This window comes from Zea mays, chromosome 1 (assembly GCF_902167145.1).
Source record: "Zea mays cultivar B73 chromosome 1, Zm-B73-REFERENCE-NAM-5.0, whole genome shotgun sequence".
Classification (NCBI taxonomy): Eukaryota; Viridiplantae; Streptophyta; class Magnoliopsida; order Poales; family Poaceae; genus Zea; species Zea mays.
In genome coordinates, this window is record NC_050096.1 from 76,754,121 (window position 1) to 76,780,432 (window position 26,312).

At 44.6% G+C, this 26,312-nt stretch overlaps 1 protein-coding gene and 1 non-coding gene across 2 annotated transcripts; both read left to right on the forward strand.

The window, feature by feature from the left end:
• Nucleotides 1-2,177: 2,177 nt before the first annotated feature.
• Nucleotides 2,178-2,372, forward strand: LOC111590797 (U2 spliceosomal RNA). The gene has a single exon (XR_004855826.1). It is a non-coding gene; the product is annotated as a U2 spliceosomal RNA (small nuclear RNA).
• Nucleotides 2,373-17,878: 15,506 nt separating this feature from the next.
• LOC100281826 (transcriptional regulatory protein algP) lies at nucleotides 17,879-19,089 on the forward strand. Its single transcript, NM_001154746.2, has 2 exons — nucleotides 17,879-18,562; nucleotides 18,751-19,089. Exons 1-2 carry the CDS (start codon nucleotides 17,972-17,974, stop codon nucleotides 18,835-18,837), a joined length of 678 nt encoding a protein of 225 aa, NP_001148218.1. The 5' UTR covers nucleotides 17,879-17,971; the 3' UTR covers nucleotides 18,838-19,089.
• The last annotated feature ends 7,223 nt before the right edge of the window (nucleotides 19,090-26,312 follow it).

Genomic DNA, 26,312 nt, shown 5'->3' on the forward strand with positions numbered 1-26,312 from the left:
CCCCAAGGCAGCTAGGAGCCGTTGGAGATCAATTTGGAAGGTCATCCTTGCCTTCTGTCGAGTGGTGCACCGGACAGTTCGGTGCACCACCGCACAACCACTATTCATATTCGGTGCGTGATCTCCTTACATATCGGGTGCATCCGACCGTTGCTCCTCGGGGCTGGTTAGCGCACCGGACACTGTCCGGTGCACACCGGACAGTCCGGTGCACCCAGCTGACCGTTGGCCGCTGATGCCGTTGACTCACCGGACAGTCCGGTGCACCACCGGACAGTCCAGTGAATTATAGCCACGTCGCCTTTTCCGTTTCCCGAGAGCAGTCGGTTCACCGTCGACTTGCCTGCACCACCGGACACTGTCCGGTGCACCAACGGACAGTCCGGTGTGCCAGGCTCGAGCTGGTGTTGGCTGACCTTTGCCAACTTTTCTCCAATTCAAATCTTCTTTTCTTGACACTGTTTCTAGCACTTAGATAACCATTTTAGTGTACAAAAACAATTCACTAAGTCTAGAAACATACCTTGTTCTTGGTTTCACACTTCTCATTCATTTTGCATATAAGAACTCACTCAATATATGTTGGACATCTAATCACCAAAATACTTATAGAAATGGCTCAAGGGCACATTTCCCTTTCAAATAATCAATAAGTGTCTCCCAAAATTCAAAGAGACATTACTGAGTGCTTTGCGAAAGAAATATTACACACTATCATTGAAGAGATTGATTGTAATGTGTTTAGCTTACTAGTTGACGAGTGTCGTGATGTTTCTGACAAAGAACAAATGGCCACGGTTTTCAGATATGTTGAGCAATGTGGTGTGGTGAAAGAAAAGTTTCCAATCTTTCAATGTTGCTTTTGTGAGAAGCATGACATTATAGTGATTGAAATGGATAAGGGCTACGTGAATCCAAAAAAGGCACGACAAAGGACATGTATAAGCAATGAGCATCATTATAGGATATATAGATTGTTTTGTTGTTGTTGATGTTCTAGATCTGCTAAAAAAGAGTTGAATGATAGATTCAATGATGTCAACTCAGAATTACTTTTATGCATGTCTGCCTTGAGCCCAGAAAATATGTTCCATCATTTTAACACTGAAAAGTTAATCAATTTTGCTAAGTGCTATCCTGTTGATTTTAGTTACAAAGATATGGAAACTCTTGAACGTGAGCTTGGACTATATATTGACAATGTACTGCATGATACAGGATTCTCAAACTTGCAAAGTATTGGTGATTTGGCTAAATTGATGGTGACTTCAAAAAATATTTTTTCATATCCATTGGTGCATCGTCTCATTAAGCTAGCGCTAACGCTCCGTGTTGCAACGACATTTCTAGCGCTAGCGCTAACAATATTGGTGACAAGTATTCACTAGTATGTTTTGTGGAGAAGATATGTTGAACACATTTCCTAATGAAGTGATTGTGGAGCGTTTTCACAAGATGAAAGAGCGCAGAACTGAGCGTAAAAGCTAAATTGTAAGTAATGTCATCTTTACTTTTATTAAAAACTTTATCATGCTGATTATATTATATTATATTATTCTAATGTATATGTATATGTATGTGTACGTTTTTCAGGGCATGCTATCTTGGTCATCTAATAATATCATACGAAGGATCTTCCATTTTGACTTCTATAAAGTGTAAGCAACAATTTACTAGCGTATTAAATAGTAATCCTATATTAAATATTTGTTAGACGTTCTTATGTTGCTAAGCTGCTTGAAGTATGCCCCCACTCCAGTTTTGTTTTGGGTCTGCCCTTGGCAGATTGGTCGCATCTCCAGAGCCAGGCTCCAGTGGTCCTGGCTTACACAACCAGGCTGTCGCAAAGTGTTAGGAGAGCTGATATAGTTGCCAATGGTTACTTTGCGAGGAACCCCACCCGATATATAGTTGTCAGGAGAACTGATGTAGTTGCCAATGGTTACTTTAAAGTGCGAGTTTTTATGTACCGTGGTGTCGTGCATGTCAATTCTTCTCTCTCACTTCTCGCCTACTAATAGACTGTTATGTCCCAGATGGACCGTGATAAACCATCTAAGCCCAACACGACATGAAGCCGCACACAGCACAAGGTACCCATATAGTACCACCTCTCTAGCTGAAGAAGTTCGAGCGACCAAACAATCTATAAAAAGGGCAGAGCTTCTTTTCAACTTGTACCTTTCTCGGTTTTTGGCTAAGATAAAGTGTAGTATTTGTTCTTATCAGTTTAATATCTTGTATGTGGATCATATGTCCAGTTTGAACTAAATTTATTTTTTGTGGGAAGGTTCCATCACACTAGCTTGCCATTTGACTCTCATGTGCCATCCAACTATCGCACTACTATATGATTGTATGTCGTCGCAACACAGGAACATTATCCTAGTATAAGCTTATATGAGTGTAGTAGGGTAGTATATGAAGAGAGTGAACTAGAACCTTTGGAGCTAATAAATTTCTAGGTAGTCCATTGGTATTTGTTGGTGTGGGTGGTTCCATGTTAAAGGTTGTTTAGACTAGTCGCAGTGCAGTCCTCTCCCCTAAACCTGTAGCATATTTAGGGCCGACAATGTGCCTCTAAATGGCATAGCAGTGCCCCTACATGCCTCGCCCCCCCCACTAAACGAGGGGGTTCTCTCCCCCTCAATCTGTCGTGCCCCCTAAACATTGTTGTGCCATCGGATTTCGTGAAGGCGAGCAACTGTTAGTTTGAGAAAAAATATAATAGATGATGGAAAATAATATTTTATGGTTGTGGTGGAGTATACAGGGGAATTTAGGGCTTGGTTGGGAGCCAGGATCCCAGAGGAAATTGGAGGGGCTAAAATCCCATCCCCTGGCTCCCAAACAAGCCCTTAGAGTGAACCGATGTGGGAGAGGTAAAAGTAGGGGTGAAATCTTAATGATGTGATGCAAAAGTGGAATATATGAGGTGAAATTTAGAGAAAACGGTTGCAGATAGTCTACGGACACATTCTAAAAAACAAGATATACTTCGAGCAGATCTAACTTCTATCTAGAATCTTGAGAGCTTAGAGAGAGCTCCACCGTAGATACAGGCCCAACAACCAGCCAACTTTGACCCAAGAGACAACTCATAAGTGAAATGCCTTATTTCTTTGTCTCAATGACACTTTAGACCCACTTCTTCTGTAACACCCGGTTTTAAGGAACAAAACCGGGTGCATCTCATACATGCGCCAAGAAGACAACATATATAATAACAGAGTGTATAGAGATAAATGTCATAAAACATTAGAGTATTTATTACATACCGGAAGACTTATTACAAAGTAAAAGAATAAATGTAAAACGAACTAAGGATCGTCGGCGCCAAAGTCAACTGAGAAACGCCACCTAGACCAGATCAAACTCCTCGCCTTGTGGCTCCTCCTGAACCACCTGCTCTTTTCCTGTGGGGGGTGTGAGACAGCAAGAGTGAGCTCACATACGTTCATAGCTCAACAAGTCGTGGGGAATAATGTGGCATGAACTCACCAAAGGTGAGAGTTCATGAAGTGTAAGGCTGATCAATGAAATAAAGGCTGAGGCTAAGCATTGCTTTTATAAGTTGGTCAAAATTTTATTAGCAATTACTAAGTGTAAGTAAATACCAAACCTTAATAATAATAAATAAAGTAATAGTAAAAATAATCCCAAATGCGATGCAAATGTCAAATTAAATTTAGGTTCCATAATTAATCATGTGAGGGTCCGAGCCGCTCATGACCGAGAGCACGGCTAGTATACTAGTTTTACACTCTGCAGAGGTTGCGCATCTTTACCCACAAGTCATGTTACCCATCTGCCAAGAGATGGCCAATCCCATACACCTCTACCGAGGAGGCGAGGCAGGGTAACACTACGAGGCCTTTACAAAGTTCCACTAGCTTCAGAAATCCCGCTACAGTTTATAGGAAGCTCCAGTGCAGGGTTCTTGCCTGACCGCCATCGCAGCAAAATCAACCCAAGGACCTCCCTACACTGACCACTCCCCTACTGCCCTTGCCTCTTTCGGGTAAGGAAGACCTCCACTAGCTTTCCTAGTTAATCAGCCAAGGGCGTCCCATTAAACCCTTGTGGTAGCACTGTTTTCCCGGGTGGTCGCTCCATGTTCCCATTAATTTAATGATCTTAACATGAACAGTAATAATGACAAGATAATAACAGAATAATCATGAATAGTGTATCTTCATACCCAAATCCACATAAAGCAATAGCAGGTACTACCCAAAAATATTTCAGGGGTGAACAAGGTATAAAGATAACCAAAACTTGGGTAACCTAAAGGATCCCATCAAAATTAACCTATGTAGATCATTAAAATTAATAAGAACATGGCTAGGAAAAGTAAGTGATCAAGGGCACAACTTGCCTGGCACTTGAGATTCCAGGTATCAACTTGCTTTTCAGATGACACGAGTCCTCGCGCTACTCGTAGCAATACAAACAAACATGGTATAGATAAAATTAACATCACACCAAACATAAGAACAAGTTGAATAATAATGATCTACGCGTTGCTACGAGGCTAACGCAACTTGAACGGATCAAATCGGAGTTAAAACGAAGGAGTTATGAATTTCCGAAGATTTTATGTGTTTTGTACAAGATTAAATAGGATATAAAATTTAATGTGACTTTTATGTCAAAACAGAAGTACTATGTTATAAACAATAATATTATGGAATTATAGAAAATGGAATGGGCTCATTTGGACTTAGTATGAATTTTCTATGGATTTAACAAGATTCTAGCAATTATTTTTATATTAAAAACCCATTTCCAAATCAATTCCTCTGATTTTCCTAATTCTCTGCACTGCGTGCCAAATACCGGGAAAGGCAGGGGCTTCGGCGCAAGAATCACAAGACTCAGGCACACAGCTTCGGGACCGCGGGTTATTCACCTAAAGCTAGAGGGGCTCATACGCAAAATTCATATGTCGAAGCGGTATGGACCGATCGAGACCGTTCGATCTATGATGGGCGGTATGGATTAGATCCGTAGACATCAGAACCTATAATTCTACGCGAACCCTTGGATTACCGATCAAGGGCCAGAATCCGCCCACGACAACCTCCAATCCGACCCGTTGGATTTGTGAGTAACGGCACTTATCTAACCGCGTGAGAAGATACCCGGTCGTCTAATCCTAACCATCTGTTACGCCATCGACGACTTAGTTTCTATCGTCTACCCCTAGGTGAACCACGACGGCGCTGACTGCGCACGGCGGTGACCCCGCCGGAGACACCCGGCCCGACGACCTGGTACCCCGCGCGCCCAAACCAGAGACCCCACGCAATGTCGGAACCTAAGCGAACCTAATGAGGGAACACTCACCGAGAATCACGGAGCCGCAAGCTTCGGCCACGGCGCATGGCGGTCCCGCAACGAGCAGAGGTCGCCGGTGAGAAATTGGGTCCACAACGGTGATGTTCTCCATCCATCGACGCCAGAAAAGCTTGCACATGCCCTGGCAGCCCTCCTCGACCATGCCACGGACCACATGGCGGTGTAAGCTAAGGACGGCGACAGCGGCCGGTTCTCTAGTCCCCTCTCTCTACCTCCTATCTCTCGCGTTCCCCGGCGGCCATGGCTCCTACGTAAGGGTGGTGCGCTACGCGGCTTGCTAACCGGGGAGGATCAGCTCAGGAAGGGGGCGCCGCAATCCATGGATCTTATGGGAAGAGGGAGTCGGCCGGGGGAAGCGCGCGGTTCCATTGTAATCATCCGCCGCTAGAAAAGGGGAGGAAGGGGCGAGTCCATGCCAAGGAGACCGGTAGTAGTTCGGCGCGGAGTCCTCGGGGATTCGGTGGAGATTTGTTGAGGCACCAACGACCCGGGGCGAGATTCACGGCGAGGGATCTTCGCCCGCCAAGACCGTGTTCAGCTGGGGAAGGAACGGCGTCGGGAGGGGATGGTTCTGCCCTACTGGTCCCACGCGCAAGAGATCCAGGAAAACAGAGGGAGAGAGGAACTGACAGATGGGCCCCACGCGGCAGCCAAATGAGCTCGCGCGCGTGGAGGATGGCACAGTGCCGAGGCCGGCCCATGTAGGCGCGCCAACAGGGCCAAAATTAGCTTCCCCGGCCCATCCGAGTTAGGTGTTCTTTTTTTTCTTTATTCTTATCTCCATTTTTGAATTCAAACTTGTTTATGAGATTCATACCTGAGTTAAAAGCCTAAATTAAAATATAAGTAGGACCAAAATGTATTTATTCATATACTTATTTTCTCTATTTTGTATAATATTTTCCTTCTCTATTTTCCCAATTTTTAGAATTTAAATTTAGGCTAAATCCCAAATTCCCATTATTATCTTATTTTTATTCATATTATTATTGTTTTAAATGCACAAACAAAAATCCAATATGATGCAATGGTTTATTCGTGTTTTAGTAAAGGTTTTTCTCATTTTTAAACATGATCAGTCACATGTGATGATGAGTAATAGTCACCAAACATTGAGATCGACTCTATTTCCATTGTTTACATATTTGGGTATTACAAATCCTACCCCCCTTAAAAATGATCTCGTCCTCGAGATTTAGGAAGAACGAGAGAAAAGGTGGGGAAAATCTATGCGAAACTCTTCTCCTCTTTCCCATGTTGCTTCATCTTCTCCATGGTGACTCCATTGAACTTTGCACATCTTTATCACTTTATTCCTTGTAACTCGAGTCAAAGTGTCAAGAATCTTTGTCAAGAATCTTGATAGGATACTCCGTGTAAATAAAATCACCCTAAACACTGAGCTCTTCCATTGGTAACTGTTCCTCAGGGATACGATGACACTTCTTAAGTTGAGACACATGGAATACGTTATGTACATCAGATAGATTATCCGGTAGCTCTAGTTGATAGGCCATCTCTCCAACTTGCCTAAAAACTCTGAATGGTCCAATAAAGCGAGGGGACAATTTGCCCTTAACATTGAATCTCCTCATTCCACGAAGTGGTGACATCTTGAGGTACACATGATTTCTTTCCTCAAATTCCAGTGGTCTTCTTCTATTATCTGCGTAGCTCCTTTACCTGGTCTGAGCTACCCTCAAATTCTCCCGAATTATACGGACTTGTTCTTCTGCCTCTTGAATAAGTTCAGGTCCAAAGAATTGTCTTCCTCTAGTCTGGTCCAAAATAAAGGAGTCCTGCATTTCCTGTCATACAGAGTCTCGCACGGTGACATATTCAGACTGGCCTAGTAACTATTATTATATGAGAACTCAGCATAAGGTAGACTCTTGTCCCAACTACTACCATGCTGAAGGGCACAATCTCTCAATATGTCTTCCAATACTTGATTAGTCCTTTCAGTCTGTCCATCAGTCTGAGGATGGTAGGCCAAACTAAACTTCAAATTCGTATCCAAATTCTCATGAAAACTTTTCCAAAGTTCGGAGGTGAACTATGATCCTCTATCCGAGACGATCTTCTTCGGTACACCATGTAGAGACACATCTGAGACATATATAACTTAGCCAATTGTGATCCCTGATAAGTAGTCTTAACCGGGATGAAATGAGCCACTTTGGTCAGTCTATCCATAATAACCCATATAGAATCATATCCTTTCGAGGTGCGAGACAATCTGGTAATGAAGTACTTACCAATCTCTTTCCACTGCCAGTTGGGTATCTTAAGCGGGTGCAATAATCCAGCTGGCCCCTAGTGTTCAGCCTTAACTCCTTGACACACATTGCACATAGCCACATGTGCAGCCACATCTCCCTTCAATCCATACCACCAATACTTTTGCTTCAAATCTTGATACATCTTAGTGCTACCAGGGTGGATAGAATATTCAGAATCATGGGCTTCTTTCAATACAGTCTCACAGAGGCTAATAATCTCTGGAACACATATCCGATCTTTGAACCATATAGTACCTTGCTCATCCTCCGTGAATTCCGGAACTCGACCTTCAAAAATCAGATCCTTAGTCTCTTGTATTTTAGCATCACCAATTTGACCTTTGCGAATTTCTTGCTCCAAAGTAGGTTCCAATTCAATGGTAACTCCTTCCATATGTGTAACAATTCCCAGGTTGAGTCTCTCAAAATCTTTTGCTAATTCATCAGGTAACTGGACAACGAAAGCGGAGTGAACATGCTCCTTCCGACTCAAGGCATCTGCAACCAAATTCGCCTTGCCTGGGTGATAGTGAATGTCCAAATCATAATCCTTAATGAGCTCTAACCAACGGCGTTGCCTAAGGTTGAGATCCTTCTGAGTGAATATGTACTTCAATCTCTTATGATCCGTGTATACTTGGCACTTAATTCCCATAATGTAGTGTCTCTAAATCTTAAGTGCATGCACAACGGCAGCCAGCTCCAAGTCATGAGTAGGGTAGTTCAATTCATGTTTCCGCAACTGACGAGATGCATAGGCGATCACATGTCCTTCTTGCATAAGCACACATCCAAGTCCCTGGCCACATGCATCACAGTAAATGTCAAATCCCTTCTGCAGATCTGGCATAATCAATACTGGTGGCGACATCAACCTCTTCTTTAATTGATCAAAGCTATCTTGGCACTTCTCATCACACTTAAATTCTCTTCCCTTCTCCAGAAGCGAGGTCATAGGCTTAAGAATCTTAGAAAATCCTTCAATAAATCTCTGATAGTATCCTGTAAGTCCCAAGAAACTCCGAATCTCCATGATTGTAGTGGGTATGCTCCCCGCCACTATCTCCTTGACTTTAGCAGGAACCACTAATATTCCTCCATTAGAAATGATATGTCCAAGAAAGGGCACCCCGCCTATCCAAAACTCGCATTTGCTGTACTTGGCGTAGAGTTGATTATTTCGTAGCTTCTGTAGCACCAATCTCAGGTGTTTCTCATGATCACTATCACTCTTCAAATAAAAATATCGTTGATGAAACCACGACGAATCTGTCCAGATCATGAACACCTTATTCTTCAGATCCATAAAATAGACTAGTGTATTGGTTAGTCCAAATGACATAACAGTAAACTCATATAATCCATATAGGGTTGAGAAAGCCGTCTTAGGAATATCCGAGGGTCTAATCTTCATCTGATGGTATCCCGATCGGAGATCAATCTTCGAGAATACCCTGGCTCCTCTCATCTGATCAAACAAATCCTCAATACAGGGTAATGGATACTTGTTCTTCACCGTGACATCATTGAGTGATCTATAGTCCACACACATCCGTTGCGATCCATCCTTCTTCTGCACAAATAACACCGGTGCTCCACAAGGTGAAGAATTCGAACGAATGTACTCAGCCTCTTATAACCCTGTTAACTGCTTCTTAAGTTCCTTCAACTCCTCTACGGACATCCTATATGGCCGTTTAGAAATAGGGGCGGTTCCAGGTAAGAGATCAATAACAAACTCAACTTCTCTATCAGGTGGCATCCCTGGTAACTCCTCTGGAAAGACATCCGGAAAATCTCTAACCACACGGATGTTGTCACCCACAAACTTCTCATCTACTAAGAATGCCATTGGTCTAGTGGCGGTAGTTACTGTAATTCCAACTTCAAATCTTTGTCCTTTGGAACTGGTGAGTTCTATGGTTCCCTTAGCACGGTGTATATACTGTCTTTGCCTTTCTTAACCATGACATACCAAGGATCACGGCTATAGTGCTCTCTTCTAACACTATAGGGGTCGCCCATCTGGGTTAGAAACACAGGGTAAGAAAGGAAGAATTGTAGACAAGACGGGTAGTTACGAATCATGTTACTTTGGGGGATTCATTAGCTAAGTGTGTTGCCTACTAAAGCTAATTCATTACCTTATGGTGGTACATGCTAAGATGCCCGTCTATACTATTTCAATCAATCAAAGAAGCAAATCAGACATTGATCATTAGAACAATCAACCAACATTTTTAATAGAGAAAATAATTTTAAAATTTTTTTAGGTCTCCTATCCCTTAAGAAGGTCATAATGGTAGGGATTCCAAGGTATGAAATCCATCTTGTCTCAGAGTAGAAAAGGTAAGAATGGTCAGAGTAGAACAATAGAAGGTGAGACAGGATCAAGATAAGTGTAGAAAGAATCAGAGTAAGGTGAGTATAGAATGAATCAGAATGAGATAAATAGGTGAGGGTTGTCCATTTCTATCTAGGTTTCGTCCTACAGTCAACATTCCTCTGATACCACTTCTGTAACACCCGGTTTTAAGGAACAAAACCGGGTGCATCTCATACATGCGCCAAGAAGACAACATATATAATAACAGAGTGTATAGAGATAAATGTCATAAAACATCAGAGTATTTATTACATAGCGGAAGACTTATTACAAAGTAAAAGAATAAATGTAAAACGAACTAAGGATCGTCGGCGCCAAAGTCAACTGAGAAACGCCACCTAGATCAGATCAAACTCCTCGCTTTGTGGCTCCTCCTGAACCACCTGCTCTTTTCCTGTGGGGGTGTGAGACAGCAAGAGTGAGCTCACATACGTTCATAGCTCAACAAGTCGTGGGGAATAATGTGGCATGAACTCACCAAAGGTGAGAGTTCATGAAGTGTAAGGCTGATCAATGAAATAAAGGCTGAGGCTAAGCATTGCTTTTATAAGTTGGTCAAAATTTTATTAGCAATTACTAAGTGTAAGTAAATACCAAACCTTAATAATAATAAATAAAGTAATAGTAAAAATAATCCCAAATGCGATGCAAATGTCAAATTAAATTTAGGTTCCATAATTAATCATGTGAGGGTCCGAGCCGCTCATGACCGAGAGCACGGCTAGTATACTAGTTTTACACTCTGCAGAGGTTGCGCATCTTTACCCACAAGTCATGTTACCCATCTGCCAAGAGATGGCCAATCCCATACACCTCTACCGAGGAGGCGAGGCAGGGTAACACTACGAGGCCTTTACAAAGTTCCACTAGCTTCAGAAATCCCGCTACAGTTTATAGGAAGCTCCAGTGCAGGGTTCTTGCCTGACCGCCATCGCAGCAAAATCAACCCAAGGACCTCCCTACACTGACCACTCCCCTACTGCCCTTGCCTCTTTCGGGTAAGGAAGACCTCCACTAGCTTTCCTAGTTAATCAGCCAAGGGCGTCCCATTAAACCCTTGTGGTAGCACTGTTTTCCCGGGTGGTCGCACCATGTTCCCATTAATTTAATGATCTTAACATGAACAGTAATAATGACAAGATAATAACAGAATAATCATGAATAGTGTATCTTCATACCCAAATCCACATAAAGCAATAGCAGGTACTACCCAAAAATATTTCAGGGGTGAACAAGGTATAAAGATAACCAAAACTGGGGTAACCTAAAGGATCCCATCAAAATTAACCTATGCAGATCATTAAAATTAATAAGAACATGGCTGGGAAAAGTAAGTGATCAAGGGCACAACTTGCCTGGCACTTGAGATTCCAGGTACCAACTTGCTTTTCAAATGACACGAGTCCTCGCGCTACTCGTAGCAATACAAACAAACATGGTATAGATAAAATTAACATCACACCAAACATAAGAACAAGTTGAATAATAATGATCTACGCGTTGCTACGAGGCTAACGCAACTTGAACGGATCAAATCGGAGTTAAAACGAAGGAGTTATGAATTTTCGAAGATTTTATGTGTTTTGTACAAGATTAAATAGGATATAAAATTTAATGTGACTTTTATGTCAAAACAGAAGTACTATGTTATAAACAATAATATTATGGAATTATAGAAATTGGAATGGGCTCATTTGGACTTAGTATGAATTTTCTATGGATTTAACAAGATTCTAGCAATTATTTTTATATTAAAAACCCATTTCCAAATCAATTCCTCTGATTTTCCTAATTCTCTGCACTGCGTGCCAAATACCGGGAAAGGCAGGGGCTTCGGCGCAAGAATCACAAGACTCAGGCACACAGCTTCGGGACCGCGGGTTATTCACCTAAAGCTAGAGGGGCTCATACGCAAAATTCATATGTCGAAGCGGTATGGACCGATCGAGACCGTTCGATCTATGATGGGCGGTATGGATTAGATCCGTAGACATCAGAACCTATAATTCTACGCGAACCCTTGGATTACCGATCAAGGGCCAGAATCCGCCCACGACAACCTCCAATCCGACCCGTTGGATTTGTGAGTAACGGCACTTATCTAACCGCGTGAGAAGATACCCGGTCGTCTAATCCTAACCATCCGTTACGCCATCGACGACTTAGTTTCTATCGTCTACCCCCAGGTGAACCGCGACGGCGCTGACTGCGCACGGCGGTGACCCCGCCGGAGACACCCGGCCCGACGACCTGGTACCCCGCGCGCCCAAACCAGAGACCCCACGCAATGTCGGAACCTAAGCGAACCTAATGAGGGAACACTCACCGAGAATCACGGAGCCGCAAGCTTCGGCCACGGCGCATGGCGGTCCCGCAACGAGCAGAGGTCGCCGGTGAGAAATTGGGTCCACAACGGTGATGTTCTCCATCCATCGACGCCAGAAAAGCTTGCACATGCCCTGGCAGCCCTCCTCGACCATGCCACGGACCACATGGCGGTGTAAGCTAAGGACGGCGACAGCGGCCGGTTCTCTAGTCCCCTCTCTCTACCTCCTATCTCTCCCGTTCCCCGGCGGCCATGGCTCCTACGTAAGGGTGGTGCGCTACGCGGCTTGCTAACCGGGGAGGATCAGCTCAGGAAGGGGGCGCCGCAATCCATGGATCTTATGGGAAGAGGGAGTCGGCCGGGGGAAGCGCGCGGTTCCATTGTAATCATCCGCCGCTAGAAAAGGGGAGGAAGGGGCGAGTCCATGCCAAGGAGACCGGTAGCAGTTCGGCGCGGAGTCCTTGGGGATTCGGTGGAGATTTGTTGAGGCACCAACGACCCGGGGCGAGATTCACGGCGAGGGATCTTCGCCCGCCAAGACCGCGTTCAGCTGGGGAAGGAACGGCGTCGGGAGGGGATGGTTCTGCCCTACTGGTCCCACGCGCAAGAGATCCAGGAAAACAGAGGGAGAGAGGAACTGACAGATGGGCCCCACGCGGCAGCCAAATGAGCTCGCGCGCGTGGAGGATGGCACAGTGCCGAGGCCGGCCCATGTAGGCGCGCCAACAGGGCAAAAATTAGCTTCCCCGGCCCATCCGAGTTAGGTGTTCTTTTTTTTTTCTTTATTCTTATCTCCATTTTTGAATTCAAACTTGTTTGTGAGATTCATACCTGAGTTAAAAGCCTAAATTAAAATATAAGTAGGACCAAAATGTATTTATTCATATACTTATTTTCTCTATTTTGTATAATATTTTCCTTCTCTATTTTCCCAATTTTTAGAATTTAAATTTAGGCTAAATCCCAAATTCCCATTATTATCTTATTTTTATTCATATTATTATTGTTTTAAATGCACAAACAAAAATCCAATATGATGCAATGGTTTATTCGTGTTTTAGTAAAGGTTTTTCTCATTTTTAAACATGATCAGTCACATGTGATGATGAGTAATAGTCACCAAACATTGAGATCGACTCTATTTCCATTGTTTACATATTTGGGTATTACATCTTCTCTACTAAATAAAGCATCAGTTTCTCATCCTTCGCACTTTATGCAAAAAATAAAGTAAAATTATGCATTAGTGGAGGTTCAAACCTTGGTTATTGAATCTACATTCACACCCATCTAACCAATCAAACACACATATTTTTGTTTTTTATTAGAAACAATATTTATATAATATATAGAAGTCGTAGCAATGTATATGCATCTAACTAGCATTTTTCTAAATCTAAGAATAGGCTATGGTTTTCCTTCCTGCGCAAACCATGGGGAAGCGCGGCCGTCCAGGGACAGTGTGCGGCCGTCCAGGGCCGTTTATTTGAGAGGAGCATATCATAGTCCTCTAGTCCTATGCAAATGTAGAATTGAAGCCTACTACAGCCTATTTTCTTTCAGAGCTTAGAATAGGCAATTAGTGCGACCATATAATTGAAAGGTTAGTTGGAGCTTTTCTTTAAAGAACTTCAAGTTAAACCTTTGACATGTATTGACTATTTTCTTCTCAATGGAGCACTTGAAAATATGACCACAAGGATTTTAATATTAGACGTGAATTCGAGGATAAAATCAAATAGAAGTGTTGGATCATTACATATATTTTTACAATACATTTATGTGTAGATACAAATGTTGCTAATATTTTCTATAAATCAAATCGAACTTAGCTCTTGTTTTTATACCAAAGGGCTTGAGTTGTCTTTTAACATCCAGAAGCAAGGTTTGATCAGCTTCCCAGATTGTAGAACCTGTACCCTCTCTAGACGGTATAAGCTGCGTGAAAAAAAAATGTGGCTCTTCGGAGCTCCTCGCATACTCTTTAAGACAGCTTCCAGAATCCACTTGAATCAACGGGCGTTCTTAACAAAGTTTGTTTAGCACGAAAAACTAGACAAAAAAATGCCGAGGGAGTAAGCACAAAAGAGAGAAAGAAAGAAAGAAAGAAAGTGTGGTTGCTTATTCCAAGAGATGGAACTGGTTCTGTAACCCCGCAGTACGTTCTTCAGTTTCCCTGCTTTGCAGTCAATTTATCTTCTCTGATTCTGATTGCAGGGCGTTTGACATGACCGACGTTTTCAGATGCAAATGGAACAGCGGTTCCAAGTTATTGGGCGTAGCATTTGTTATTGGCACAACACACGTTCTTCTTCTCTGATTCCAGCGAGAGCAAATTTCCTACTCGCTGATTGACATCTACTCTAAGACTACTAGCATGCAATTTGCTACGCGGTAAACAAAAACAGACGAAGACAGTAGCTTGTCTGTCGAGATCAGATCGATGAGCATTTTCTCGTTGTCTAGGCTGATTGATCATTCTTTCCTTGATCACCTACCGTTCCGTTATTACATGTTCGTCTAGGCTGACAGTAACGGTGCAACCGCCTGTCGACAATTCTAGCGAGCCTTGCTTGTTTTTTTTTTCTTCTTCTTTTTGTCCCTTTTTTTTAACTTGTTTTCGCTTTCGGTCCACGTGGTAATGATGCATCTCATATAGTTAGCTTAGCTTTCTTCTTCTTTTTGTCCTCTAAATTAGCTAGCTTAGCTTTCATACGGCCTAACTAACTAACGCGGATTACTCCTATAGTTAAAGACTCGTGTAGCTACTAGCTTCATTGGTGCATTGACATTGAGCAAGTAGTTAATTAAGATCCTATTTGGAAGCACCCAGTTTTTAAGAAACTGGTTTATAAAAATTGAGATGATTCTAAACATACTAGTTTGTGACTCAGCTTATAGAAATTAGATCCTCAGTTTCTTAAAAATCAATAGGCTCCTAGATAAAAGATAAAAACTAGGTTGCTTCTAAATAGGGTCTAAGCAAAGCGGCAGAGAAGTGTGGCACGCATGCTGCCTAACCATCGTCAGCATCAAGCACCGACGGCAGGAATGGCAACCGCCGCTGGTACACGCTAAACTGTGCTACAATTCTTGAAAGCATGCATGATGTAGAATTGTTCAACAGAGAAGGCAGCCGCTGCAGTAGTTGTTGACTTGTTGTTATATATCGTGCTGATCCTGAACAGTGATGCTGATGCAGTCTGCGCGCTGAATTGCTATTCTGTTCGGCTGGCTTGAGCTGCTGCTGCCTCTACCAGCCTTAGGCGGGGTGGGACAGAGGAGGCTTCCTTCCAACGGCGTCCAGTCAAGACGCGCTCACCCTGTCGGCTCCAGGGTGGAGCTGTGCTCCCAGGTGCAGTCCAACGATGCACCCTGGAGAATGGAGGGGGCCGGGTGAATTTCTACCGTGGAGGCCTAGTTTGGGTAATCTATTAATGAAAAGGATTGGAGTGGATTAAGATGTATTATGAGAGTTTTTGATATATTGGAGATTTATACATTCTCCAATCCCTCTAAACACTTCAATACTAGAGTACTCAAACTAGACCGGAAGCGGGAGTTTAAATCTTCTCTGTTCAGTCAATTTAACTGTAAAATTAACTTATTTTAAGTTTAGATATCCAACAAATGTAATACAATACTATAAATATAGTAGTATCTTTCTAAACTTCAAAAACTGATGTATACAAATCAAATAGCTTAGTTAAAAGATAAAGGGGAGCCGAACAGAGAAAATGGTTGGAGAGAGAGAGAGAGAGTGAAATAGAGGATAATAGTTGAGGGGGTATATTTAAATATGAATGGAAAGTACGAATAGAGGGATTTGGGAGGGATAATGGTTGGAGTCAGCCTTATGCTCTTTTTAAGGTCGTGTTCCAAACCTCTAAAACTAATAGTTAGTACCTAAAATTAGGTGAGAGGTTTAAAACGAATCAACTAATAGACTAACTAATTTTTAGTTGAACCTCTCAAACCGATATTGGTTGTTAGCTGCTCCATCCTAGCTAACAACTTATTAGTGGACTAATAATTAGCTCTATAAGTTATGAATAGAGTCTAAACCTCTAAAGTTATAGTTAGTAACTAAAATTATCTGAGCGATCTAGAACGGGCGGCGACAAGATGGCCAAGATACACCAACTAATTGTTAGCCTCTCAAACAACTATTAATGGTTAGCCGCTTTATCTCAGCTAAAATTATGGTGTTATTTGGTTCATATATTTGTAATATGAACGATAACGTTAAACCATGTTTAAACTTGTTACCATTGGTAATTCAGTGTGAATCATTACCGTTGTCATTTACGTTACATTTCGTGAACCAAACGACATCTATAACTTATTATTAGATTAGGTGTAGAAGTCCGGACCTTAGGCATGAAACACTAATACTATATTTCGAATATGCTCTAAAGCTTAGCCCAATGTTGACGACGACACAAAAGGATGACAATGCGTTCAATCAAGCCACGTCGTTGACGTACACGCCGTTATGCGGGGTTGTATGCGTCGACAATCTTGGTAACAAAGGTCCTTTGTGGACGTGAGTGTTGTGCGTTATATTGGGCATATTGCCGTATCGTCGTCGTCGTGGCTACTCGGTCTAGTGTAGACGGCACAAGTCTAAAAATACCTTGGGTGTCAGGCTGTCCGCAGCGGGCGACTGCATGCCCGCGCTACCCGACTTAGCGTAAAAAAAATGCTGCAGCGCAGGACTCTACCCGATACTGCATGCTCTGCGTTACGCCATTTCTAGCGCTCTCTCTCACCTACGCCAAACAGAGGCAGTGCAGCTGCAGCAGCAGAGGTCCACAATCGCTATGAAGTGCACGCAAGCACAGTAGAAAAAATAATATAATATGTGGTAGTTGGTATAGGGTTGGAATATAAAGTAAACATGAGTGCGGAGGATTCTGGTATAGAGTAAAGAATTTTGCTGACCAGGATAGAATATTCTTTTTAGGGTAGAAATTTAGAGTAGTATGAGTGCCTACTCCCACGGTCCTACGTACGCGAACCACACCGACAGGCGAGTACGCGTACACTTGTGCAACAGCCTCCTGGATGCGACACCGTACCCGTCTCAGAAACCACCACACCAAGCGGCAATTACCAGCTGCGATCCATTCCTGGCAAGTGACGTTGATCGGCAGCACGGTGACGTGACGAAGGAAGGAAGGAAGGAAGCACACGCGGCAACGGCTCCGCGAGCCTGACGGACGCATGGAGCGGGCTCGGGCGCTCGGCGTGGCACACAGCCTGCTGGCCTTGCCGTCATTATTTCTTCGCGCAAACCCCGCCGACACTACGCAGCAACGGCTCCCGACACCACCGTACCGAGGCCTTGCCGTGACCTGACCTGACTGCCTCCGCTCCGCGCGCACCTACCGCCCCAACGGCACGCTGCGACCCTGCGACCCTGCGACGTCCGTCCGCCGGCCGGGCCCGTCGCGCTAGCGTAGCGCTCCTTCTCCTTCGAGTGTCCGCCTATTTAACCCGCCCGCCACGCCTCGCCGTGCCACTTCGATTCGCTCCCACGCACACACACTCCTGCCTGCGGTTGCCACTCGCGTAGCACCAGACAGCGGCAGCAGCACGCGCGCGACGTTCGCAATGGCGGCGCGGGCAACCGTCGTCCTCTGCGCCGCGTTCCTCGTCCTGCTCTCCGCCACCAGCTCCCTCGCGCAGTCCCCCGCGGCCGCGCCGGCTAAGGCGCCGCCCAAGTCCTCCTCCAAGGCCACGCCGGCCGCCGCGCCCGCGCCCAAGTCCTCCTCCAAGGCCAGCCCATTGGCGCCGGCCGCCGCGCCAACCACCCCGGCACCCGCGGCGGCGCCGGCCACGCCAAAGCCCAAGGCCCCCGCGCCCGCGCCCGCCACCAAGGCCGCAGCCCCGGCCCCGGCTACCCCTGCTCCCGTCGCCACTCCCCCCGCGGCGACGCCTCCCGCCGCCGAGGCGCCCGTGCCCGCCGCGGCGCCGGCCCCCGAGACCAAGCCCGTCGAGGCCCCCGCCCCCGCCCCCGCGCCGGCCAAGAAGAAGAAGCCGTCGTCCCCCTCCTCCAAGGACAAGAAGAAGAAGAAGGGCGCGTCCGCCCCTGCCCCGGCCGCCGACGCCCCCGTCGCCAAGAAGCCCAGAACCGCCGACGCGCCCACGTCCGCAGCCGAGGCTCCCGGGCCCAGCGGCGACGCCGCCGCTGCCGACACCGCGGTACGCTTGCTCGCCACATTTTACAGTACTACCGTTCCTCGACCTCAATTACATTGATGTGGTGTGGCGAACATAAATTACCCTGCTCTTCTGTTTATCAGCTGTGGCAGGGAGAGAAAAAAGAACGGTTTACTGACTTGCTTAACGCTGTGAAATGAAAAAAAAAACTGTTTGTGTTTCCCGTGCAGAGGGCCGCAGCGAGGAGGACACCGGCGGGCGTGATCGCGTCGTCGGCCGTCGCGGTGCTGCTGGGTGCGGCGGCCCTGCTCGCCTAGATAAGATCCCCGGATGCCACCATCACAGGATTTGATGCCCTTTTCCTGCTTTTACTTTTTCTTTCGCTATTTTGTGGAAAAAAGGGGTTTTCTTCTGTGTAGTAGAGTAGTACCGTAGCAGTAGACTAGTAGGGCGGATGATTTCTTCTGCTTCCAGAGATGATACGAGAGAGAGAGTGGTTAGAGTAGAGAGGGGACTGCCCGTGTAATGTTCAGATTTATCTACATATTTATATATCCCTGTTATAGCTCCGTTCCCGCGTAACTTACACATCGTTTATTACTTGCGAAAACATGTCAGTGCACATTAGTCTCTTGTGCACGTATATTGCACAACAACTAACAAAGTTCATAAAAAAATTCATACATATTCTCATCCAATTATATAAAAAATTTTAAATTCAAATTCATATTATATAAAGAGTAATAAAGAAGATAAAATTTCTGATAAGTTTAAATTAGAAAATCGTCTAAAATATTCTCTATTTTAGTATAATGAATTTGAACTTGCACTTTTGTATATAATTAGAGTAGGGTAGAAATGTATGAAACATTTTTAGAACTTTTTATGTGCAACCTATGTGCGCAAAAAGCTCATGTGCACCGAATATGTTCCTGTTGAGCACCAAAAGTGGCGGATGATCCGACCCTTGGGGCCTATACAGTCCGCGTGCCCCGCAATTAGATTAACTCGGGTGTTTATCCTTATTTTGTGCGTGGTTATCCATCTAATCACGTGGGAGTTGTTGGCCTCTAGGAATAGACCCAGACCTCCTCCCCTATAAATATAAAGGGGTACGGTCGATTGAGAACCCCCGAACACATTTCAATCGAACCAATTACTTTATTTACATTTCCTGCTCTAGGAGTATAGCCTTCTGCATAACCACCTCCACCCCTATTCGACTCTACGTCGTCTAGATCCGTCCTGGGGTGGTCTGTCGACCCCCAGACGACCCTATGATCTTTACCCCTCCTGAGGGGCAAGATCTACTTCGTCTACTTCAATCAAGATCTATTCCTCGAATTGATCTCTTAATTTTTAGGCGACTCTACGTCGTCCGGAGACGCTCCGGGTGACCTGCTGACCCGGAGCACCATAAAGTCTCTCCCCCAGGGGACGAGATCTAGGTCATACGAGGAGAAGAAGATGACCCTGCACCATCGTGGACCGTCCGGTCCAGAGTTCGGACCGTCTGGACTGCGCGCAGGGAAGGCGCCGCTTCTGCCGCCAGGTTACGGACCGTCTGGCCCAGAGCCGTGGACTGTCCATGCCCCCGCAGCGAGCACTGCCAGACGACTGGGCAACCCATCGCAGACCACCGCCATTGTTCACCTCGCGGAGCCAAACCTGCTCATCACGAGAAGGCCCTAGGGTTCGTTGCTGTTTGGTCCCAAATAGGTGGTGACCATCATAGAGGTGTTGCCCCCACATTTAGGATAACCACTTTATTTGACCCTACACCATCTAAAGGTGCTAAGTACCGCCCAGCGATTCATTATATTGTTTGGTGACCTATCAGGTCGGTCGCAATGACCAATCCCAAAGATCACAACAACATTGTCCTAGACGTTAACACAAGGCTGACTAACTCGTCGGCCGATGAGGATGAGAAATTAGAAGACCACATGAAAAGGCTGGACAAGGAATTTCAACGATAACTGTGTCAAATAAGCAAGGTGGCGGAAAAGTGGTACCTCTCACACTTCAAGGTAGATCACCACCAGAAGGTCGTCAAGAAGAGGGAAGTAAAGTACGATTCACTGTCAGCCTTACTGCATCAGCTCCCCATTGTAAGTAACACCACGCCATTAGCCGATATTCAATCTGTTAAAATTTCTTTTGATAATCAGATTAAAATTATAATGGAGGATATAGAGAATATGACGCATGTATAAGAAAATACTCATACACCTGATTTTTGTCACATAAATTGGGCACTAAAATAACTGCGTCAAAAACATCGGCGACAAATGGGGCTTCTCAGTCCCAACCATATTATGGTATGTCGATAAACTCATATCCGGGGGAAATGTTGTCACCATCCTCACTGCATGATAGATCGGCTCTGGGCATGGCCGGATAGTCCACGCACGATCATGGACCGTCCGACCCTTCAATGGACCGTCCGGCACCTTACATAGGACAGTCTGGAGTCGCACTGAGCCTATCACAAGTCTCGCAGGCAAAGCCCTGCACGGCCGGACGGTCCAGATACAATACCAGACTGTCTGGTCCCTCTACGGCTGTTCAATCACCAAGATGGCACTATCCGGGTGTGCATACGTAGACCAGGAAACTGCGCGTCACACACAATCTTCATGCTACACCACACCTGCAGGCACCATAGTCGCAACATGCCATCACCCGCGCATGAGGCCGAATGCCTTTCGACCCCTACAAAGCCATAAAAAATACAGGTCGCTGAGCTTGTTTGGCCTGCTAAGGCCAAATCTGCTGCTCGCACTCCCCTGCATTCAACATAAAAGGGGAAAGTTAAGTTCACATTTAATATTACTAAGTGTGATAAAATATTTAATGAGCTACTTAAACATAGTAATATTAAATTGTCACACATAATTCCTTCGGTTGAGAAATTAAAAGGACGTGTATATTGTAAATGGCATGGCTCTTTTCTTCATAACATCAATGATTGTACTGTCTTTCGTCGGCAAGTACAATCGGCTATAAATGAAGGTCGCTTGAGGTTTCAAAAGGATGTGAGGATTGACAGGCCACCTGTCCCTGACACCACATTAGAGCCGACGAGCAAAAAAATCATAGTTCGGCCTTGTGCGGCCGATAAAAGAAAAGATAAAATATCATCATTGGTGATCCCTGCACACCAAATATGTCACGCAGAGTGGTTACTCGGAAGGCTCCGGACAAAAGAAAGTCTGGAGGCGCCGGGGGCAAGCACGATCGGACACCCGATCACAATCACCTGTCCTGCGTACGCTAGACGGTCCGAGTACTAAGGTCGGACAGTCCAAGATAGGCGCGAACAGTCCGGTTATGATGGTCGGACGGTCAGAAGTAACAACCTCGGACCATCGGACCACAATGTTCCAAAACAAGTGTTAGGAAGCAAAACACTGCTAAGACGTCTGGACAACTCAGTAGAGTCGGCCCTACATTTGATCAGTTGCTTGCCAAATATATGAAGAAGGCCATTCCACACAATCGACCAATAAAACCAACGAAGTCAAAAAGGCGATCTGCGCAAAAGCAAAAGCCGACTAAAACGGCCCAAAGGGTAGCACAACCAAGATCGCCTAGTCATCCTCCTCTAGGGATAGCGTGGTGCTTCCCGTTCTATCCATCGCCGATGTGTTGTCCTACTCATGTGTGGGGTGGTACGGTGATGAATCCGTATTACTGGCCCAACCTGTTTGCTTATTTGGGCTGGGGCACTATAAGTTTTTGCCTATTAATAGGTTGATCAGGCAGACATGGCCGAAGAGGATGCAATTCGAAACGGCCCGGTGTAACACTATAAAAACCATCATATGAAAATAATGCATTTAGATTATTAATGGTAGAAATGGTAATGCATTTTTCTTTCAAGTGTTTAATGTTATTTTCATTGAGAATAATTTGTTTGCTCATATTTGATTTTTGGATGTTGAATAGAATTTCTTCTATATTGAAAATCCAATTAATTAATATAGAAATATTGGTCCAAAAAAATATTTTAGTTATAAATAATTTTGGTATAATTATTATGATTTTTAGAATTTTAAAAAATATATTTATTTATATTTTTATATAGAAAAGAAAAGAAAAAAAAGAGAATTCGGAAAACCCTAACCCTAGCCGAATTCGGCCCATTAGGGGCCCAACCGGCCAGCCGCCCACCCCTCCCCTCTTTCTCTCTATGATGCGCGGGCCCCACCCGCTTGTCTTCTTCCACCTTTGGCCGCCATCGTCGTCGTGCCCGGGCGTGCGCACGCGCCGCGCCCCCCGCCGAGCCCGACCCCACGACCCCTCCTCTCCCTCGCGCACCCGAAACAGACGGCTCCTCCCCTTCCTCTCCCCCTCATGACCTCCCTCAATCAAAGGTGTAACCGACGCCATTAATGGCCGATTGAAGTAGCCGCCGGTGCCCACTCCTCTCCCCCTCTCTATAAAAACCGACAACCAAGCTCTCTTCTCTCCCTCCCCTGCCCGGGCTCCCTCACTCCCTCCTCGTGCTCTCTCGCCCGCGCGTGTCCGTGACCGTCGACCGTCATTCGTCGTCGCCGGAGCTCGAGCCTCACCGTTCGCGCTCGTCCCCGGTCACCTCGACGCCAAGACTGCCCTGCCCTGCTCCCTGGCCGCGTCCGTCTCGCCCCTCCCTACTCGTCGAGTCCCCTGCGCGTGAGCACGAGCTCAAGGTAGAAGAACGCCAATTTTGCATTTTAGTCCATGGTTTTGTAAATTAAATTAATTCCAAAATTTTCAGTTTAGAAATTATCGAGATGAGACTCCGATGTTTACGTGTTAATCGTAAACAAGCCTCACAACAATATTCTGACAGGTGTATGAATTTATATTTCAAAAATAAATTATGTCACTAGTCACTAACTTGGTGATTTTCACACTAGAAACAGTTTATGATTAGTTTTGCTTTAGCACATGAACGATAATTGTTAATAGTATTTTAAGTATAATTTCATTGATATAAGAAGGTAGAAGAAAATACTAGGCCACGTATTTGCGGTCAGATGTAAATAGATTTTTACTAGTCAGAATAAATGTGTTCATAAGTATAGCACTTAACTACTTAGAATTAGTAAAATACTTGTTTATGTCATAATAACCATGATTATGTTATTAAAAGTCCAATTAGTAGTTTACATTAATTCTTAGAATAATAATGTTAGAAGAATTATAAATAAACAATTTTTAGCTATACATATAATTTCTATTTAGAAATAAAAGGGATAAAACTTAAAAGTATATTATTAGTAATAAAGAAAATAATTAGCCCATAAAGATTGTTAATACATGATTATCTATATTATACTAGATAAAACTAGTGTCATAATCATTGACTCATATTTTCACCAATAACGACTCGTTGTAATAGTCATAACGACTTAATAAGTATTTACGCTTTAAGACGTATTTATGAGTATAAATGTGTGATGTATGAATGTGTATGTAATGGTGAATGATTACTCCTGTAATGGTATATGTTTATTTATTTGGCGTACATATTCTTTTGTGTGCACGATACGCAAATCGATGCTAGAAGTTGACTATGAGGTAGACGAACCAAACTCGTTCGAGGACGACCCACAGGACACTTTCATGCAAGGCAAGTGGATTCTCCCTGTGCATATTCTATTTGTACCTAAGTAATGCATATAATAATATTTACTTTTTAGATATATTGCATAATTTGATGGGATTTGCCTAAATAAGGATTTCCTAGAATTACCAACCCTAATCCTTGAGTTACCCTAGGATAAATGCTTTGCTTAGCAATTTTTGCTATTGCTCAACTTGATGAATATGATGTCACTCTTTTAATGATACTATGTTCCGGAAAAGTTTTATTATGTTGTTAACCTGATGGTTAAACAAGAACATTTTGTGTGAAATGGAACATGGAGTGACCACCCAGGATAACAGTGCAACCACGAGTGCTATCATGGCTCTGGCTTTGGTAATTAGCTCTATAGACTTAGTGCTTAGCAACCCTACCTGAAAGATGGGCAAGAGGGGGCGGCAGTGGTTTGGTGGCAGCTCATGTTAACATGGGGTGGTAGTCTTGGCTAAGTTACCTCACCCAGAGGGCCATCAATACTGACGTGGAAACCTTAGCGAGTGGCTTTGTACTAAGGATATTTTGTGAAAGCCTCATAATGGATCCCTAGCCATTCACCTCGGCAGTGTTTACGGGTCCGATCAACCCAAGCTAGATGGGATACGTGGCTTGTGGGTAAAGTTGTACCACCTCTGCAGAGTGTAAAACTGATATGTCAGCTGTGCTCATAGTTAAGAGCAACCTGGACCCTCACATGATAATTGAACTTAAAGATGGACAATAAATCGAGATCTGATGATCTACCAATGGTTTGCTTAAGTGGTTTTCACTTAAGTGCTTTTGATATAATTTTATATCTTTGATTAATTGGGATACTTGGGATACACACTTATTAGTAATACAGGTGTTGCTAATAAAATATTGACCAACTAAAATGCTTACCGCACTTGCATTAATTTTCCCCCACTTGCTGAGAGCACCTAGAGGGGGGGGGGTGAATAAGTGATCCTGTAAAATCAAACACTAAATAGCCACAAAACTTAGTTATAGAAGTGTTAGTGCAACTAAGTAGTATTGAAGCGAGTTCTTGTGGACAAAACAATCACAGAGAGAGCAACACAAGAGACACACGATTTTATCCCGTGGTTCGGCCAAGTAACACTTGCCTACTTCCACGTTGTGGCGTCCCAATGGACGAGGGTTGCACTCAACCCCTTTCAAGTGATCCAATGATCAACTTGAATACCACGACTATCTTCCTTATAGTCTTCTTCCCGTTTGCGAGGAATCTCCACAAGTTGGAGCCTCTCGCCCTTACAATATTGATCACAATGAACGCACAAGAGTAAGGTTGGGAGAGCAACACACACAAGACTCAAATATGCAGCACAACCACGCACACAAGTCACGACTTGAGCTCGAAACACAACTCACGGAGTTCGCAACTCAAATGGAGCTCAAATCACTAACACAGAGAATCAAATATGTGGAGTTGGAGTCTTGGAGTCTTAGGATGCTTATTGAATGCTTAGGTGACTCCTCCATGCGTTTAGGGACCCCTTTTATAGCCCTAAGGTAGCTAGGAGCCGTTGGAGACAATCTTGGAAGGCAATTCCTGCCTTCTGTCGAGTGGCGCACTGGACAGTCCGGTGCGCCATTGGACAGGTCCTGTAGACAGTCCGATGCACGATCTCCTTCCAAAATAGGCATATCCGACCGTTGCAGCTCCGGGCCCGTTGGTGCACCGGACATGTCCGGTGCATACCGGACAGTCCGGTGCCTCCTTCCGACCGTTGGAGCTGCCATGCGTCGCCCATAGATTTCACGGCCGACCATTGGCACATGCGACCGTTGGCTCACCGGACAGTCCGGTGCACCACCGGACAGTCCGGTGAATTATAGCCATGTCACCTTTCTTCATTCCCGAGAGCATCGAGTTCGTCGCAGATGACTCACCGGACAGTCCGGTGCACCACCAGACGGTCTGGTGATTTTTAGCCATACGCCGTCGTTGAGTCCCGAGAGCGGCGAGTTCACGTGGACCGACGTGGCGCACCGGACACTGTCTGTTGCACCACCGAGCACTGTCCGGTGCACCACCGGACAGTCCGGTGTGCCAGGCCGAATTGGAGTTTGGCTGCACACAGCCAAGACTTTTGCAATTCGATTCTCTTTTCTTCAGCACTGTTTCTACCACTTAGATAACCTCATTAGTATTAA